At 45.8% G+C, this 20,306-nt stretch overlaps 2 protein-coding genes across 2 annotated transcripts in view; one reads left to right on the top strand and one right to left on the bottom strand.

The window, feature by feature from the left end:
• Positions 1-20,306, top strand: part of mRpL54 (mitochondrial ribosomal protein L54) — a 118,894-nt gene that overhangs the window by 21,478 nt on the left and 77,110 nt on the right. The window lies entirely within an intron of this gene.
• Positions 1-20,306, bottom strand: part of LOC105192121 (uncharacterized) — a 78,367-nt gene that overhangs the window by 9,431 nt on the left and 48,630 nt on the right. The window contains exon 2 of the mRNA XM_011156021.3: positions 1,841-2,072. Within this exon, the coding sequence (XP_011154323.1) occupies positions 1,841-2,072 (232 nt within the window). The remainder of the gene's footprint in view (positions 1-1,840; positions 2,073-20,306) is intronic.

Genomic DNA, 20,306 nt, shown 5'->3' on the forward strand with positions numbered 1-20,306 from the left:
ACGCGACATTGTAATAATATAATTCAATTATATATTATAATATAATTGAATGCAGAAAACTTCGTCGCCTGCCCGCGTAACTTTTTCACTTAGTGACAGGGAGACGCGAGAGAGAGAGAGAGAGAGAGAGAGAGAGAGAGAGAGAGAGAGAGAGAGAGAGAGAGAGAGAGAGAGAGAGAGAGAGATAATTCAAATTCGCTGCGTGGCTTATCGCTCGCGATGTTTTTCTTTGGATATAGACAACGGATCGATAAAATCGAGAACGTGCGAGAACGAGAGAGAAAGAAAGAGAGAGAGAGAGAGAGAGAGAGAGAGAGAGAGAGAGAGGGAGAGCATGAAAGAAAGCGCAAGAGAACGAGAGTAGCGACGACGACGTGCAGCGGCGCAGCAACACGCTTCCATCGCAATTTGAGACAAATTGAAAAATTCCTTTGCTGCAAAAGCCGAGTTTTAATTCTACTCACGACAAGCAGCAGTAGCGGGTGCCATTCGGCGTAAAAACAGTTATGAATTGCGCGTTGAAATGGTCGCTGCCGCTTTCCACGGGGAACTCTTGTTCTCTTGCTCGTTCTCGTTCTCGTAGCTGCAGTCTCTCGGAGACCACTCTCTCTCTCTCTCTCGCAGATCCTATCTCTCGTCGTCCTTTTAAATAGACACTCGGGGGCATATCGATCGTACAGACGTGGGACAGCGTTCGAGAGAATAGTTGAAAAATTAAGGGCCCTTAACGCGCCTTATCGCGGAGGAGTTTCCAACTCGGGTCTATCTATGCGGCGCAAAAAATCAATCGCGATGGGCGCAACCCGTCTTATATATAATTGAGATCGTCGGAGTACTCGGCGGAACTTATCGTCGAGAGAAAAAACGGAATGGCGAGAGATCCGATTAAGGTGCGAGGAGGCAAGCCGTGTCCATGTGTTCTCTCGTCGATTTGCCCGGGGAGGAAGTTGTAATAACTCAGCCGGGAACTCTTATCCTAATGGTATCGCGGACAACTCTGTGAGAACAGATTTGAGTAATCCAGTGAGTCCGATTTACGACGGACGTTACATCAGAACGCAAAACCAACGACAGTTTGGAACACGTAAAAAAACAGGACAAAACATCGTTCTGTGGAAGAACATACTTCGCCGTAATTCTCATAGAAATTGAACGTACCGTGGGCGTGTCTAAAGTAGATTCTAACATCGCTCTTAACCAGTAATAATGAAACGCTCACCCCTCCTGCTAACAAGATAAATAAGTTAGCGGATGATCAAGCAAAATAAATTAGTTATGAGATGAAAAGCCATAACTACTTAGCAGCTAATAATCTGACGCGCTCATTTCCGTCTCGTAAGATCTTTACTAAGAAAAATAAATTTTGTATTTATTTTGATACTCTCAATTTTGATTCATTAACTAATCTTAAAATGCTAATGGCGGGAAGAGGTACGCAGTAACGCCAGATTATACATTTTAAAACAGAGAGAGAGAGAGAGAGAGAGAGCGCGCTATCTATTCCATTACGTTTCATACGCAATGGCTAGATTGCAAAATCAATTCTACATTTTAGTGAATAATTAACCAGTAACGAGACAATAACGAGCAGGAAAATTTAATTTTAGCCTGTACTAATTATTTGGTAGCTTTCGATTGGCTAGTTACAATTTTACTCGGGAAACTATTTCTCTATTTTTTTTTTTGAATTCTCGGTATCATATTATCATACCTAATTATCATATCGCGTGCGAGAGCGCGAGAACCGATCTAACGTGTCCATATCGACTTAAGACGAGCACGATTAACAAAGCGCGAAGTAAACGACAGCTCGAGATGTGTAAAGGATAGAAGGAAATACCGTTCTGCATGGAGATGCTCTGCCATAAGCCACTTCTTTTGGGAAAATCCGTTATCCGGAAGGTGTACTCCAGATTACCAGCCTCCTCGCTCCACAGTAGCTTCAAGGTACCAAGCTCTAGCGACATCAGCTTCACGATCGGGCACGAGTCGACAACATACGAACTGCTCACCGGCTTCAGCGGGTCTAGTCTGTGTTCCAAGACTTCCACGATGTACCACTTGCCCATTATCTATAACAAGACATTTTCCCATGAGATTGCGCAGCCGATCGCGGAGAATCGATAGAGCACGTTCGCGGTGAATCGGGCAGGCGGCGGGGGAAGGGGAGAGGGCAGGGCGCGGGGATTTATAATACAAAGAGGATCATTCTCTTTCTCGTTTGTATTTTGTCGAGCGACAAAATGCGGCCGTTCAGAGCGGAAATCAAAGATGTCGATTCCGCGCGGACGGAAGAAAACGGCACGCTGGAGAATCGACCGGCGGAGATAATCCAGCAAGTTTGGCGCGGAGTTAGGTAGGTTATATAGATAATTCCGTGAGGAGCTTAAAGCAAATTACGGGCGATTTATTGGCGGGGCGGCGGTTGGTGATTAAGTCCGTGGAAATAATATCGGACGGGCGTGGAATAACCGACGAATCCCGAAGGGCCCGAGGCGCGATATAAGATTTTAATTCCTAGGATCGATTCTAGGGTCGATCTCTGTGCAGATACATCTTCACGAAGAATTTCGCTAATCGAACCAGATCATGTCGTGCGGTATCATCGATATCTTCGATCGAGGGAGACTTAAGTTCCGAACTGGGAAATGTTGAATCCGTGGAAACGTGGAGAAATTTATATATATATATATATAAGTTTCTCAAAGTTTCCCCACAGATTCCGATTAGAATTTCTAGATATATCCCAAAATTGGCTATTCGATTACGACTGCACTTGAGAATCTCATTATTATCTCAAACATCTCACTTTTTGAATTTTTCACTCCTCATCCGTTGGATAAGAGCAATCGAATAATTTTGGTAAAATTGACTTTGCAAACTTAGATCGGCTCAAAATATGAAATAATTTGTAGTAAGTAAAATATTATAATATCTTTAAAAATAGATTTGTTTTTTCCTCTTTTTGAGTAAACTGAAGATTATTTGCATATATACTCTTGTGCTGTATTGCAAAGGAAAAAGCAATATATTAACCAAAATAGATAGACTAGATAAAATCGGTAATTCGGACGATACTTATTCTACCGACTAAGCTATCTAACACACATTAAGATGTTTTAATATTTTCTCCTTCTTTCTCTTTCTTATATCAATGAGTATTATAATTGTCAAGATAATAATTCCTATACAGTTTGGATTATCTGCACTATATAATGAATTACTGAATCAACTAGTAGAACAGCTGTAGAAGAATTAAGAGAAATTACATTTGAGCATGGTAGGTTGAGCTGTGAAATCGAACCCGGGATCTTTCTCGCTTACCGGACGGCTAGTCCACAAACTAAGCTACTTAGCCTCACGTTCCGATATGTTTCTCTCTTTCTCTTCTTGACACTTTATAGTCTGCGCTTCACACGATGTGGATATAGTGGCTCAAACAAACGGAATCTGTAATCTATATTTATAGGTAACTTAGTCGGCAAAATAAGTGTCACCCGAATTATTAGATTTTATCTAATCTATATTTATATTTGTTTCGATTATACATAAACCGATAAAAAAGACTTGTTAAATTCCATCATACATATATATGTTATATATATACGTGTATATATATATATATGTATATATATGTATATTACGTTTTCCCAATTAGATCACAAGAAATATCGCATGCGGTTAAAGGAAAAAGAACGTCTCTCTGGTAGAGTGATGGCTCGTGAATTTTTTTCATCAAGTGGACGGCGAGGTGGTCGTGCACGAGGTGGTATGCGTGCGTGTGCGTAACTCACCTTTATTACGGCGGAAAAGCGCCGTGAATCATTGTTGTCGACGTGTAAGTGATACCGAGCACTAGGTCACGCGGCGCGCGTGGTCGGGGGATTAAAATTAACGAGATAATAAATATGGCCTTTGTCGGACAAAAAGAAAACGTCCAATTATCAATTCGCGAGTCACCACGTCACGAACAAATAATCGCGCTCGCGGCTTTGCGCCGGGAACTGCGTACCATTGGTAATAAACGTTTCTATTGCGCGTGCCTAGTTGATACTGGCAGTGTGATCGCGAAATATCAACGGTTATATGATGAGAATTGCTCATGTATGGTCTCTGTGACCATACATGTTGAGAATCACCGCAATTTTAACATGATTTTAAATCATCGAGATATCTCGAGTCTCGACAGTTTCAAAAAGATGTGAAATGGAAAAAAGAAACTGGAAGCTCGCCATCGAGGGGGAGGGGAAAGAAAGAAAAAAGAGAGAGAGAGAGAGAGAGAGAGAGAGAGAGAGAAATAGGGAGAGACGCGTCTGAATGAGTAGAAAATTGAAAAATAAACAATAGTCCTCCTAAGCCCCCTAAGCAGCAAGAAACTTCGGAAAATGTGAATTTCGCCAAGTTCCTTTTTATTATTGAATCTTTCAAATAAGACACACACGCGCGCGCGCGCGCACAAACACAGCCACACACGTCTATACGCTATACGTTAAAATTCCGGAAAGTTTAATCACGGTCGCTGAAAAAAGATAAGACCATAAGACTGAAGGCACTCAGGCCAGATAGCTCGCATCATCGTCGCGCCGGTATCCTAATTTAAATCGCTAACAATAGGTAGATAAACGTGAGCCTTCGAGTTACCTTCATTCAAGTTGCAAAAGTAGTTTGAAAAGTTTAATCGATGCTCGGCGACGGAGCGGCCATTATTACACGTAACGCGATTACACGTCCCCTCGGACACTTCCGATTAGTCATTAAATTACGACGAAACCCTGAAGCCGCTCGTTCGCCACCGTTCCCACCCGTCGCCGTCGTCGTCGTCGTCGTCGTCGTCGTCGGAAGGCTCCGTGAAATATGACAATCCGCGCGCCAACGATGAGAGGGCCCCACGGTCGCAGGCAGAGCCCTCCGCTGCAGTTCGCTTTTATTTTCCGCGATAAATCCGCGCTTCTTAAGGATGGGATGGATTAACGGCTCGTATGTTAATACGTTTCACGAGCGTTTCGCGTTCCGCCGACGCGATCGTTGCTTCCTGGGGTGGGAAGGGCCACCAATTAACTCGGCCGATGCCGCATAAATCCGCGGGTTATAATTACAAGCCGAATAATGCACGCGCGTTTTGTCGGCAGCGGCGCGACGCGACGCGACGCGCGACACGGCAGTCGGCAAAATTGCCGGCAAATAAACCGGCGCGTCGCACGCGCGAAAATAAATTTCCGTTTATTAGACACCAAGCACGGTAGACGCGAGCGGGCTACAAACGCGCGCTCGTGACTTATGCATTCGCTATCGTAACGAGAACGTCAGCATTCGCGGCGGTATTGCTGTAATTAGTAGCGAAAGCGTACATTACCGTACGTGTTCGCCACCTCTAATAGTGGGTAATTCTAAAAATAAAAACGGGAAAAGGAGAGAGGCTAAAAGAGCGAGAGCGAAAGCGAGGGGGAGAGAGAGAGAGAGAGAGAGAGAGAGAGGCGGCGGGAAAGGAAAATAGGAAAGCAGGGGAAAGAGAGAGATAGGGGAAGGGGGGAGAGAGCGGGAAGAAAAACTACGTAAAGTATGCATCTGCTTTTTTCTCTAGTTACACGTCAGTTCTGTCGGCTCATCGATCACGCAGATAGTACACGCAGTTATCCGAATACATTCGGCTGCTCAAGCTCGCATCGGCAGTCGCCGTCAGCGGAACGGAAGCATCCCTTCGCATCGGCAGATTCCTCCCGGCAGGCGGAGTGAAAGCTCGTTCCCAAGATACACGTGAAAAATATACCCTGCCATCCACCTGTCGTAATAACACATATATTTCTGAGGAGGGTAACACTCCAACTTTTTTCTCCCCTCTCTCTCTCTCTCTCTCTCTCTCTTTCTCCCTCTTCGGCGAGGCCGAAGAGTAATCCTCCGCGCGGAGAGCGGAGGCCGACGCGGAGGATTCATCGGCTCCTGGCCGTTTCGAGGCCGCCGTCCGACAGCTGGCAATCTTTCCGTGCATTTGCATCTTTACGACTTTCGTGTTGCGGTATCTTTGCTGTCATTCGCGTCGCGTCGCGTCGCGTCGCGCAGCGCGGCACTGAGAAGCGAGCGGCAAAAATTGCGACGAGCACTTGTAGCACGGCCGCACGATTACAATTTGAGAAGAGGAGGTGAGGAGAAAAAGATGATTAAGATAGGAGGGCGGCGAGAGGGAGAGCGACGCGAAAGTCGTCCGTCGAGTCCATGTGTGTGTGTGTGTGTGTGTGTATTACGGCGCGTTATTGTATTTATGCGTTATTAAATTCCGCGCGACACTGCGCATGTTAAATTCTTACGATACAACATTCGCGATATTTTTCATGTGGAATTGCGCCTCCGGCGACGTGTACCACGTGCCGCCGCTGGCGTTCTCTCACAATGGACAGACGTAATTATTAGAATTTTCTACCGGCCCCCGAAATGAAAATCTAGGCGCGTTTATCTCTATACAAGAAAAAGGGGAAAAATTTTATATCGAAGATATATGTATATATATGTGTTTCAGGTACTATATTTGTAGAAACTTTTTCATCTATCTCGATGAGAAGAGGATAACTATACATAATCTCCTTCCTCTTTTGAAACATCCTATACACATACACACATGTAATATTCACTAGTTATATAAATTTTTTTATATAAAATATTTTCAAATATGTCGAAATATACCTATATATAACATATATAAAAATATTTTATATATAAAATAACATATATATATATATATATGTATATAGTAAATATAATATAATGTGTGTGTCTATATGTGTACTGGGTGTTTGAGAAAAGACGAACCGACTATATATAATTATATTCTTCTCATCGAGGCAAGCAAAAAAGTAAGCAAAAAAATAAAGTAAAAAATATAGTACCTAAAACGTATCGAAATAAATTCTTTTCATTTGGACTCAATATTAACTTTTTAACTAAGTGTTTTAATAATTTTTTGCGCTGTTAATAAGGAGAAGAATATAGCTTGCTCACGCTTTTCGAAACAACCTATAAGTACCTTTCGAAATAATCTATATTTTTTTTAGACAAATTATTGGTTAAAAAAGTATCAGCATTATTGCGCGTGATAAATATCTTAATCTTTGGCTTTTGCCGCACATAAATATCGTCGCGTAAAATTTTAAAACTGTTCACGCCAGTATTACCATGTCGTTGCGTATGACTCGCGATATTAAAAGTCAAAGTAAATACGCGGTCATGTGATACGACGCGGAAAGCAAATCCGCGATGCGGCGGCTACAGCGAGTGTCGATTTTTAAAATAAATTGTCGCGCTGCAGCGCCTGCAGAAGGAATTTAATTAAAACGCGGGAATTCCGTTCTCATCGATTTGGCACCTCGTTGAAAACGCACATTGACTCGTTATCGGCCGCATATACTATATACCAGACCGCTCTTAATAAGGATTTTTCGATCGATTTGACATCGATGTTACTTTCGAAAAAAGGAAAAAAAGAAAAGAAGGGAGGGAGAGAAAAAACACTCGCGTGAGAGGACCGATAGCCGCGACAACGAAAATGACGCGGCGAAGCGCTTCGGGGTTATAACGCTTTTATTTTTTGGATTTTTCTTTGTTCTCCGTTAAATCACACGTCTATAACGAACGACAGGTACGCATTGTCCCTCGAAAAAAATATATTGAGATTTACGGGGTTGCCACACTTGGAAACTTTGTGGCAGTGCTGAGCTTTCTCTCTGCGGAATTTAGGTCGCACTGAATTGGTTACACGGAATTACCGATATTTTTACATAATAAAAGAGTGCCAAAATAAATTTGAGAACATCGTTCAATCGTTACGACGAAAAGGATAAAATAACTCAAAATTGACATTTCGAGTTGTCAGTTAGCGTGAATACTGACCTGATAAAAAAGTTCCGCAACTTGTAAATCGATTCAGTCTCTAACATGTATATTATTAATTTATTAACTTCTTTTCGCTGAATAAGGTTACTCGGTCACTAACTGGGAAATTTGTTTTACGTTTTCCGTTAAGTACGATGAAAGCAGTACATATTTATATACAAGATTTCATACGTACAATTGCCTTTACGTTATCGACATTTTTTTTTAAATTCATCGTCCACGTCTTAGTATCCTTTTAAAAATGGAACAATTTCCTGAAAAGTCATCAGATCTGAATTCAAATACCGTGTGTAAAAATCTCCCAGAATATAATTTTACCGAAATATCAGAATTGTCCTTTTGCACAGCCGGGTGCGTGGGCATTTGCTTATTTGAGTACAGCAAAAAACTACTCTTACAAATGAGCAAATATTAAATGAGTAAATTATTAAATGAACATATCTCGATGTTGTCTCTATTTCCGAAGGAAACTCCGTATTCCGATATATTTCCCTGGTATTTATAACTTTCCGGGGAATCGCTCGAGGTTTCCGAATTTCGAGATTTTCGCTTTACCGCTTTTACGAACAATGCATGTCCGCACGGCCGCGAGGAAGCGGCCGTCGCCTCTGCTCGCGCAACATCTTCCTCCGATCCGCCGAAAGTAAATCGATTCTAGCGGACCTTTTTTGTGCGCCGTGCAAAACACAAAGATGGCGCGAAAGCACAGACGGGGCTTAAGCGGCGAGTTGGGGCGAGTCTCGAGCTTTATAGAGAACGTGGCCCTCTTCTGTCCACGAGACGCGCGCCGGCGGCGAGCTTAAAAATGGAAAAAGGAGGAAGACCGTCAAGACACCGTAAGCCTCTCATATATCTTTTCGCCCCGGCGCGAGCTGTTTTTATATTTAAATCGATACTCCTATGGCAGGGCCGCTTGACAGTTAGCCCTTTTTCGAGGCCCGTACGACTCGAGTGCCGACGTGTCGATGGTTTATCTCGGTAATAATGTCTCTCTCTCTCTCTCTCTCCCCCTCCCCTCTGATGTGTGTGTATACACGTCGCATCGCTGTAACAAAGGCAACGTTAATCCGCGACGGAACGTAACCCGCGCGTTTATCCGAAGAGAATTATTTCGCGCGAGACGTCGGTGTCGGCGTTGACGTCGACATCGGTTTGTCTTAGTTACGCGAGTTTACTCCGAAAGCGCTTATTTGCTCGCTCACCGGTAGAATTTTGACGCGCGCGGACGGGACTGCGGTGAATATCGTTATCATTTTCAATTGCGCGCGCCTCCAGCGACGCGCCGCGGCGCGCGCCGCCCAATGAAGGGTCTCGAAAATTAATTTTCTACAAGTTGTCTGTCCACTCGTGTTCCCCGCGTATCGCGCGGATAACTATTACCAGTTGCTGCCGGCGCAGTTTATAATTAACGGTTAAACTTGACGATAAGCGAAACAAGCGACACATTTCGGGACAATGGCGGGTCGAGTGGAGAGCTTTTTAACGAGGTGTCGAACAAAGACACTCGTCCCCGACGGGACAAACGCTCGGCTTGTATCGCTGAATGATGAACGAACGGCTCTGATAACGAGCCTCGTTCGACACGAGTTCGCTACGACGACGCGGAAACTTGTTTTCACCGCCGTATTGCAACCAGCGTGTCGTCCCATACTTTATACATATAATTATATTTATTGTTCACGGCAAGTCACGCGAGGAAACCTGCGCGATTTACTTCGTAATTGGTGTAGGAAATTTTTTCTCGCGCCGCAAGATAACGAGTTGTCTTATCTTCTTTGGCAATTGACAGCTTGTTGTTGACATACATTCGCTACGCTGCAAGTCCGAGCATGGCATTTTGCAGGCACAAGCGTGGAATTGGCCGAAGCTTCCTTTCTTCTCGTCTTAAATAAAGCGTCGCTATGTGCGTTTAAACGTTCCATGTTGGCGACTTTGCCGACTGTCTTAATAGCGTTAATCGCCGAATCGATCGAGTTCATCGATTAACCTGATTAGAATTTGCCGAAGGTCGAGCTGGTTCAGATCGTTTCGACGTGAAACAAGACAGATCTCTTTCACACCTCTCTCTCTCTCTCTCTCTCTCTCTCTCTCTCTCTCTCTCTCTCTCTCTCTCTCTCTCATTCACCGACATTCGATGCATGTTCGTCGTGTCGTCTTAATACCTCCTCGTAAACGCGCGCGTGCGGCTCCTATTTATGCTAACTTATGCGGCGCATTTGCATGTGTGATGTACATTACGCACTCGGGATATTCGAGCGTTAAAACGCTGACGCGCTGCTCGCTCACGGCACGCACGCTTTTCATTTCCACACATCCGATATTAAAATGTCCAAGCGGCCGATGCAGCTCGCCACGGAGAGACAATCCTACCGATAATAAGCTCCCGCGATCCCGCTGACTCCCGCTATCGTCTCGTAGCTCGACAATCCGATATTATTGGAAAGCGTTGCGCCTGCGAACGTAGCCGAACGCGACGCGAAGTTATACCCGCATGAAAAAGTTCCTCAAGATTTCGCCAGACTACGATCGCAATTCTCGAGTTCGTCCCAAAATTCGCTTCCCGATTACGATATTAACTACGAGTCGGCACAAAGACAAAATAGAAATTTTCTCTTGAAGCGATAAATGATCTTCGAGTCGAATGAAGGACCAACGCGTACAGGTTTCCTGTTGCGCGATATTAAGGAAAGTAAGTTGAGCTACATCCACGAGGATAATCTGGATATTTAGATTGTATTATAACGTCCAGACGTCTCTCCTTCCCGCCTCTCGGACTCTTCTCCACGGTAAACAAATCAAGAAACATAAACAGAGGTTACAGCGAGCCCAAGTCGAAGTCACGTTCGCAATGCGAGGTTACGAAAGTAAACATAAACATTAAATCGGCAAATCGACGCTCTGAGGCCTTCAAAACAGCGAGATACGCTATTGATGAGAAATCAAGCGGACAATTTGTCGAGGCGAAATCTCGCATGACAAATCCGTCCGTATAATGAAGTCGCCGCCCGCCTGTCGTAGATAAAAACAAATCGAGTACCCCAAAGCGCGCGCGGATTCTTTGTGCAGAATTGAAGATCGAAAGTGATCGGGAAAAGTGTAGCGTAAGACAGAGGCCAAGACTCGTATTTATACTTGCAAAGAGCGTGTCCCGCGTGGAAAACATTCTGATCTGACGCGCGACGATTTTGCGGAAAATCGACGTGGAGCCCGATTAGATTAGATTAGATTAGAGGTCCCAGGCGACTTTCTCGCGGGAGAACCTCCCCGCGGGGCCTCGAATCTACGTAGACGTGCTGCCGATCCCAATTAGACCCCAGGAAATTCTCTATGCGGGCATTCGCGCGCTAAAACGATTAGCGCGTCGTCGTGTCGGTGAACATCAGTTCGCCGTTGTTCCTTCCCTCTAGGGGCGAAGAAAGACGAGAAGACTTCCAGACGAGTCAGCCCCGAAAGGGCATTTATGGCTTCGCGCCCGGACTGCGTCTGTACAGCGGCGGGGGTGGCCGATCGGTCACGCCGAGTCGCACGGGGTTGCCGGGGTCGCGAGCACTCGATCAGCTCAGTGACCAGCTGTAAGATTTCGCGAAGTTGTACGGTCGCAATCCACCGGCGCGGCGTCGCAGCTTCGCGCGAGCTCTCGCGCGCGCGCGAGAGAATCAGCCCCGATGGGGCGAGGAAACATCGCCTGGGCTGGGGAGAAAGAAACTAACTGCCTTATCCTTTGTCGCACGTCGCAACGGCCCGATTGGATCGGCGACCGTGGCTAAATAGCAAGCCGGCAGTTTCGCCGATACCGATTCAGGCTGCCGATTCCGGTGAATTACGCGCGCTCGTCCCGCGCCCGTAAGAGCAGTTTTCCTTTTCGATTAATCGTTTCGGATCTCCGCGCGGGCTCCACTCGAAGCTCGAAGCTGTTCTCCGATAAGGGGGAGCGCCCGGAAATCCGGAAGTATATCCGAATCGTTTAAAGGTGTGTGTATGTGCGCACTTTAAAATTTGAAAATCTCACGTTCGAGATTGTGATCGAGGTAATCTCGCCAGAGGGAAGAAATTTCTTCGGTTTTCCCCGGATACGGTATAGATTTCGCACGGGACAGCAGAGTTCGTTTGATAAAATTGGTCACCTCATTGTGTTGCCAAGTAGGAATCCCAATCCTATCCTAAACATCACGCTTCTTTAATGGATAAATAGTATCGGCATACTTGAACGGAAATCCCACTCAAGCAGGAAATCCCACTTTTATAGTAATCAACCTCTTCAAGGAGGGATGGATTTGTTAAAATCGGAAGAAAATGATTTTGTCCCAAACGGGACGGAGAAGGAAACAAACCGTTTCGTTTAAAATAAAAATAAAATATGTGCAGAAACAAACCTAAGTTAAGTGAATAATAAAATCGGTACCCTTCTACAGAGTCAAGTAAGAAATAGTTTTATATTATTAACCTTTTCAGACAGATGGCTGAACTTATTAAAGTCAGGAGAGAATGATTTAATTTCAAAGTGACAAGAAGTACATCTGCGAATCACGCAACGAGCTTCCTCTTTTTCTCAGGACTTTTGCGGCGGAAATTTACTCGGCGCAATATTCGCGATATTTCGTCGGTAATATTCGAGAGAAAAGAGAAAAACGACGTGACTAAACGCACATATGTCTGTCAGTATTTCTGAGAAGAGATTAAATTCAATAAAACGCGAAACGAAACTAAAAAAAAACAAAAAAAAAATGTTAAAAATGCTCCCTTTGACAAGTGTATTTTTTATATTTTCATACTTGAAATACTCCGAGTGTTTCACTTCGTTGATTTCTAGCAAAATAAAAAGCGGGCCAGAATAAATCTTGGAAAAAATGTCAGGAAGAATGAACGGAACTTGTTTAATTTCTGGATCTGCGTATTTTGACAATATCACGCCTCCTAGCCTCTCAACCAGAGTCTGTTTGCATTGCGGTCGCATTTGTTTGGCAAATCGAGAGCGGATGTGCCAGTTAGGCGCTATGAAATTTTCAATGCGGCCGCTTAGTTTTACGTCTAAACGCGTACATGCGCGAATCGGGCGAATTCATCTTTCGTGTGTCCGCGCTTTATCTTCCCGCTTTAGTCCTAACGCGGGCCATTAAACGTTCCATTAATCATCCGGCTGAAATGGAACACCGGCAATCTGCGGAGCCATTGAAAGTCGATTAATTGTGTCCCTTTCTTCCCGCTCTAGTCCCGCGGATTGATAAAGAAATCGATCGGAAACACTCGACGATAAACCATCGGAGGGACGACACATTCCGTGCCTCCATATTCCCTCCGGGCCGTTCGGAATCGGAATGGTGACGAAAACTGCGTAACAGCGTGAAAGTTTTCCAATAACCCTTTAAAAGCGACGCGGGTCCGCGCGATGTCGTCGACATCGATTCGACTAACAATTTAGTATCTCGCGATGCCTCGGCGGACGCGGGCTATCGGAACGGGCGATAATGCGACTTTTACTTTTAAACGTCGCGCTGGAATAATCCGAAGGACGACGGAGTAATTAAAACGGAGACGCGGGAAGATGCGGAACGAAAAGGGAGCGGGACGGGGCGGGAAATGACGGGAAATTCCGACGCAAGATTACGCACGCGGAAACGAGTGTCTCGAAATGAAATTCAAAACAGCCGGGGATTAGCACATGCAAATATCCTGGCTTTCTTCTAACGAGCGCAGCCGCCCGCTTTTAAGCGCCCCGCGAATGAAGACACACCGCAACATCCAAGAGTTCGTTATGCAAAATACGACATACGGAAAAATTAAATGACCGTTCGCTCGTGCGGAGAATAATAAAGTGACAGGCGGCGCGGAGAATTTCCTGGGACTTAAGTTTCGATTTTCCCGAATAATCACGGCTTCCTATTGGGAAATCTATCGGAATATTCGGTTTCAAAAGTGCGAAATGGAAAATCCCATTTTCTCTGCCAAACTCCGTTCTTCGTTCTTCAAAAAGTTTTTTTTCGATTTCAATGTTTGATGTTCATATTGAGCAAAAGATTTGAAACGCTTTGAAGATTTACGAACATTTTACAAGTACTCTAATATTTTGCAACTACGAGCGCTTAAAAAGCGCGAATAGTTGGATCGTTCAAATAATTTGCTCAATCTCCTCGTCAAGTAAATTATAAATGTCTTGAGTAAAACATTACATTTTACATCTATACATGTATATATTATACATTTTATATATTTACACATTGCATTTCTACTTTAACTATAAAGCTCCTTTTTTAAAACATCGCATTCAACAAAAGAAAATTTAAGAAAATATTGGGCGGAGCAAATAGAATCTGTTTGGATTTCTCATTTAGTATTGTGACTTCATTCACCTGGAAATGTTTGGGAAACTTCCCGCGGTATTTCTGTCTCAATTCTCAAGGCGGAGAATCCATGTTTGAGATAAGAACGGGATTTCCGATTGGCGTTGTGTGTAATCCGACAAGTAATTCTGGGACAAATTTGGGAATTCCAATCGAAAGCTACGCTGCATTCGGAAAAGATACTTTTTTTCCATTTCTGGCAAAATGGGAAATCAAAATTCAATCTAGGGAAAAATACCCTTTTCGAATTCTAATTGAAAGCTACGTTATATAGCCGGCAGAGATACTTTTTTTTTTCATTTCTGGAAAACGAAAAATCAAAATTCAACCTGAGAAAAATACTCTTTATGTTCCATTTGCAGGCAACAACTAATCTCTCATTAGCTTTTCTTATTTATCGAGATTGTATTTTACAAAGTGCTGAAAAATTTCTGTATGGGATGAAATAATACCCGGGGGCGAGTCACCTCCCCCTCCCCCTCCCCCCGATCCGGAAATTCGTCCTCGTTGCAGGATTACATATTTAATCGTGCATTTTACGTATTTAATCAATAATACATTCGATGACGTTGGCAGCCCGATTGCGAATATCTAGCGAGTGTCAAGATCGCGATCGCTGACGAGGAAAACAAGGCTGTTCTTATCGCAGGAAACGGCAGTAAACTGGAAATGCCGCAATTTGTTTGTCTCGCAACGGCAATTAAACGTTATCACTTGTGACGTCCTATTTATATTGCGAATTTCGTCAGACCTGGTACGTGCGATTACGTCGCCTATTTTCCCGGTATTAATTATCTGCATTGCTACGCCGTCCTGCATTAATATAAATTAAATGAGCGCGATTGGAAATATATTTGTCACGTTGCCAGCTCATAACGTGTATAACGTATGACGCGTCGCGTAAAATGATTTGCATAATGCAACATTGCAATCAAAATTTCGTCTGTCGTAAGCGGAAAATACGAGAATAATTCGCACTTGATACGTTCCATCGCGCCATTTTTTCGCGAATATGAATCTCATGAGAGAGAGAGAGAGAGAGAGAGACGCGGATATACACAGGTCCTGAAATTTGTATCCATCTTGCCACATCTCTCGAAATTTTCGCACCGCTGAAGGAAGAAAAGGTGGTCTACATGGGTTCTAATATTCGCATATATATTTTTATATCTCGAAATTTTTACACTTGAGGAGAAAGAGGGATGGAGGTATGTATAGATCTTGAAAATTGTATATCCTTTTATATCTCGAAATATATACAGAGACACGCATAAAGAGTTCTTTATCATCCCGCAGGCAAGCACGATATATAATCATTGAGGTATTAATTAAAAAGACCCATGGAAGCGTGCAGTCCGCTCTCTCTTGCCAGGAGATTGTCAATAGAATTAAGAATCTTGAATGAGACTTCGTCCACACAGCTCGTGCTGTTACCGGAGGAGCAGCTCCTCGCACCGTCGTTCGCCCTGACATTCTTTAATTACTACCTCAATCATTATCGTGGTTGTTTGCAAAACGCTGAAGAACTTTCAGAGTTTGACCCGCGCAAGAAGGAACGTTATACTTCGCTCGCTGTCGATTGACGAGCGCTCCGCGACAGCTTCTCCGCGGAACCACGGATTTAATGATTCTAATTAATGACTCTAAATTTCACGTGTTTGCACTTCTACATTTTTTCGCAAACTTTCAATTGCACGCAAGATGGCAGAGCTTACTTTCTCAGCCCGCGTATCGCCCGCGATCATTCGCCGATCCCGATCGACCGATGACTCCGAGCTTCGCGCGATTGTTCGTGAAAAATGCTACTGGGACTTTTGTTTAGCCTGGTCTACAATTCACACAATGTGCTCGACAGCCATTGTCAGCGGCGGGCGCCCCTGCGCGCGCGAGCGTGCATTCGTAAAAATAACACGGGCAAAAAGGCCGTGTTACATTAGAAGAAGAGTGGAAAATCCGTAGGGAATATTTTCACGCGCGCGAACGCATCGACATAAAAATATTGTCACGGGAATGCAAACATTTTCCAGCCACGCTTCCGTGGTTACGTGTGCGCGGCGATCTTCCTGTCGTCGTGTGCGAGAGAAAGAGAGAGAGAGAGAGAGAGAGAGAGGCGCGCGCGTCTCGCGCCAGCTCTCGCGGCGAGAATATTCTACGCGCTAAACTCGCGCGTCTCGCGAAAGCTATTTACGAAGAACCGCGTGTAAAAGCGACGATACGAGCCGTCGCCGCCGCCGCCGTCGACACGACGAGCGGGTCCGCGGCGAATTTGAATCTTATGCATACTGCATAGCAGCGTCGGTTACCTGGCGTCGCGATATCAGCGCGGCTACGTGTTTGTTAATCTCCGTGAAATCCCGGATTGGCGGACCGGAATCTTCTGAAATCGAGAGCTTTCGGCGTGTGTAGCTCGCCCGCCGCCGCTCTGACGCTCTCGGATACTTTAAGCCGCTCGAGAATGGGCATTCGCGCAACCTTTAATGCATATTCCCGCGCGTACACGCCGTGTAAGCGTAATTGCAGTGAAATTGCACACGCTCTCGCGGCCTCGACATTTCACGGCGGAAAGGAAACGGAAGCTGGACGCGAAGTAACAACGTCGCCCCGAAAACGTTGATACGCGAAGACGCGGATTTTCTCTCTCTCTCTCTCTCTCTCTCTCTCTCCCTCGTTCCCGCAAGGTGACGCGGTTTCTATGTTAAACGTCCCAGCGGGCCGCGCCATTTTGATCCTCCCTCGCAGGAGCAACGCGCCGGAGTCGCAGCGCGGCAGGGCGCAGCGCACGGCGGGAAATATCGATTCGAAGCGCGCGCGAGGAGCTTGTTAAATTGACAATTTCAACTTAATCCGCGACCGACGCGCGACGCGACGCGACGTTTCGAAATCCGACAACGGACGGGTTCGTAGCCGCTCGCTGGATTGTCAGCCGCGCCGGCCGGCCGGGGCGACCTCGCGTCACGGCATTTCCTCGCCGCGACGCGGAATCGCCGCCGCCAATGATCGATTAATTTTTCGCGAGCCGACCGATGCGGAATAACAAGCGACGCACTAAACGCCCGATGGTAATTTGCGCGGCTCGCTTCTCTCTTTCTCTCTCCCTCTCTCCCCACCCCCCCCTCTCTCTCTCTCTCTCTCTCTCTCTCTCTCTCTGTTTCTATCTGTTTCCCGGTGAACTCTCTCTCTCTCTCTCGAGGAATAATTGGGCAACGATCGCCGCAGCAGCGGCAGTTTCGAAGCGATTAACGCGCCGGCAACGACGACACCGGTCCGGTAATGAGCTAACGCGGGGGATTATTTTCGTCGTAATTGAATCGCCAGGCAGCATGCTTCTTCTCCCGCGTTCACAAAGTGACTGCAACAAAGGGAGGCGGGTGGGAAAAAGGGAGCGGAAAGGTAAAGAGGGTAAGAACGATCGCGCCGCGACTAATTCGGTTTAGTAGCCGGCGCTAGCGCGAGCGGTAAAACACGAGCGGAAGATGGAGCGGATTCTCGCTACGACAACGTGCTTGTCTCTCGGAGAGGGAGAGCCCTCGCGAGCTGCCGTTACATTAGCGGTTCTCCGTGTAATCCTTTAATCGAACGTTATTTATCAGGGACTTCTCTCTCAGGAAGGAGGGGGGAGGGGGGATAAGGGGAACCACCGGGCGGAACGAGGCTTCGTGTCCGATGAGAATTCGGCTTAAGAGCGGACTAACTCCGCTCGCAACGGAAGAAGCTCTCCGGTAAAGCAGCCCGTGCGGAACGAGCGCTCTCTCCGGCTCTCTCCGGCGACACGCGGGAGAGCGCGAGCGGAGAGTGAGATCTGAGCGGTGAGAAAATTGATCAATCGTCGTCGATTATACTCGTAAAGTACGCGAGGAGAACGAGAGAGAGAGAGAGAGAAAGAGAGAGAGAGAGAGAGAGAGAGAGAGAGAGAGAGAGAGAGAGAAAGAGAGAGAGAGACTGCGGTCGGTGAATTTGCTTAGCGCTTATCCAGCAATCCGGGAAGAGTCCGCGCTTGGAAGTCTCACCGGCGGCGGATCTCCGCTGCAAAGTATCGGCGCGCCGTGTTGGCTGCGCGAGTTTTTGCACGATAAAAGTAAATTCGAGCGTGGCCCGATATGCGACGGAAGCGAGAAAAAATTTCGAAATTCCAGCTGTCGGTCAACCGGTGAAGATATCTGTCTGGCAGCGAAATTCTGCAGACTGTACACACACAGAAACGCGTGTATGCGCCGTTCGGGACGGTAAATTCCGACCGACAACATCGCTGCGCTTTTACAAGGGAATTTAGAAGCTTAGAAATATACGGGGAGTTTGTACGAAAATCCCCCCGTATGCACGCGAGGTTACGTTTCCCGTACGCGAGACAAAGCGGCGTATGTTTGCGTAAGGTCCGTGCGAGAAAAATCCGTGCGAGAGACACGAAGAAGGTCTGTGACACTTTCCCCTTAAGCGCTAGAAAAAGATCGGGCAATCGCGATCGATTATTCTTGAGCCGCACAGAGCACAATCGAGCGTGGTTGGCCCCGTAATTTGTTTACTGCTCAAGTCTCGGCTCTCTCGCATTTTTCTACGCGGCCGTAGCCGCAATTAACGTCACCGGTTCATCGCCTCTCGCGTCCGGGCGAGTTCGAGGAGCGACGGAGCGACAGAGTCTGGCCCCGGCCGGTTGGCTCTCTCGCGATTCGCAGGATCGATTTCCGAAGCAACACGAAGCGTTCGAAGTCGAGGCGAAAACTCGCTTCGCTCCGTCGACGGGGCGAGGAACTCATTCGCGAATCCACGAGTTAACGTCTCTTTGATTTTACAATTAGAGAGCAATTGTTTTAACTTGATCGCGAGCGAGCGAGGCGCTCCCCCGAATTGACTATGAATGCGATAAATTAGCGCAACATTACCATTCATTCAGTTACGATACGATCGGTTCGGCCAAGTTCGCCATTGCAAATCGACCGAGTCGGTTCGCACCGAAACTCGCGTCGCCGCGCCACCGAAGACGGCTGGCTTTTCATCTCTCATTGGTGTCGCGAGACGGAGTCAATAAATTGTCTCGAATTTTCACTCTGCACGTGCTACTTAATTCAAAAGTGAAAAAGGAGAAAGCAGGTTTTTGTTTTCGGCAGCTTCGTCTGGATACATCGATATGAACATTAACATTTTGCACTCGAGAAATATTTCCATATTATATATATAATTTGTCATGAAAAACTTACGATTACTTCTTAGCTGAGAAAAGGAAACATTAAAATGTGATATATTTTATTGTTTTATTGCTCTCTGCCTTTAAATCTTTCCCATGCCAGTACAGCTGACATTCCGAGTTGTCGGAATAAATATTCATGCCAGCTGTGCTGGCATTTCGCAGTGCAAGGGGTTAAACAATAAATATCGTTATTACAAATATTATTGTTTCTATTGCCCGAGCAGTTAAGAACGCAGCAGCCGCACATTTCTTACAAAACTGACATAATTTCTAATAAGTTTCAGATGGAATATCAAAAGTTACCTCCATTTTTCTGCAATACCATACAAGCCATTTGTTCTTCTGTTTACAAAATGATCGCTATCTGAGCTCTCTTTCGATCGATCAAAGTGGCTCGTAGGCCTATAGGCGATCGGCAATAAGCCACTTTTAGAGCCATTTATATCGATAAGAAAAAATTCAGAATCCGATCAACATCTGCGACGTCTTCACCGCATTTATCGCGATATTTATTCATCAACGACGCCGTGCCTTGCCGAAAGCAACAATCCGTCGGCACTTTTGCTTCTGGGGACCGCGCGCTCGCTCGTTTGTTCGTTCGTTCCTTCGTTCGCGAACGCGCGCGCGCCAAGATTTGCATTTAAACTTAGACCGGCGCGCAGAGCAAGTTTTCTATTGGTGTGTCGGCAGGCGCGCCATTAGCGCAGCCCACCGTATTATTGTATTTTGTATTTAACCAAACTTCGGCGCTTGTTCTCCTGAAGTTGAGCCTGCGCCGCCTCTCTCTCTCTCTCTCTCTCTCTCTCTCTCTCTCTCTCTCTCTCTCTCTCTCTCTCTCTCTCTCTCTCTCTCTCGCCGGGCCCACCTTCCGCAAGTTTCCAGCAGACGCTTCCGCGTCTCGCTTC

The sequence above is a fragment of the Harpegnathos saltator genome, unplaced genomic scaffold, assembly GCF_003227715.2.
Source record: "Harpegnathos saltator strain DR-91 unplaced genomic scaffold, Hsal_v8.6 scaffold182, whole genome shotgun sequence".
Classification (NCBI taxonomy): Eukaryota; Metazoa; Arthropoda; class Insecta; order Hymenoptera; family Formicidae; genus Harpegnathos; species Harpegnathos saltator.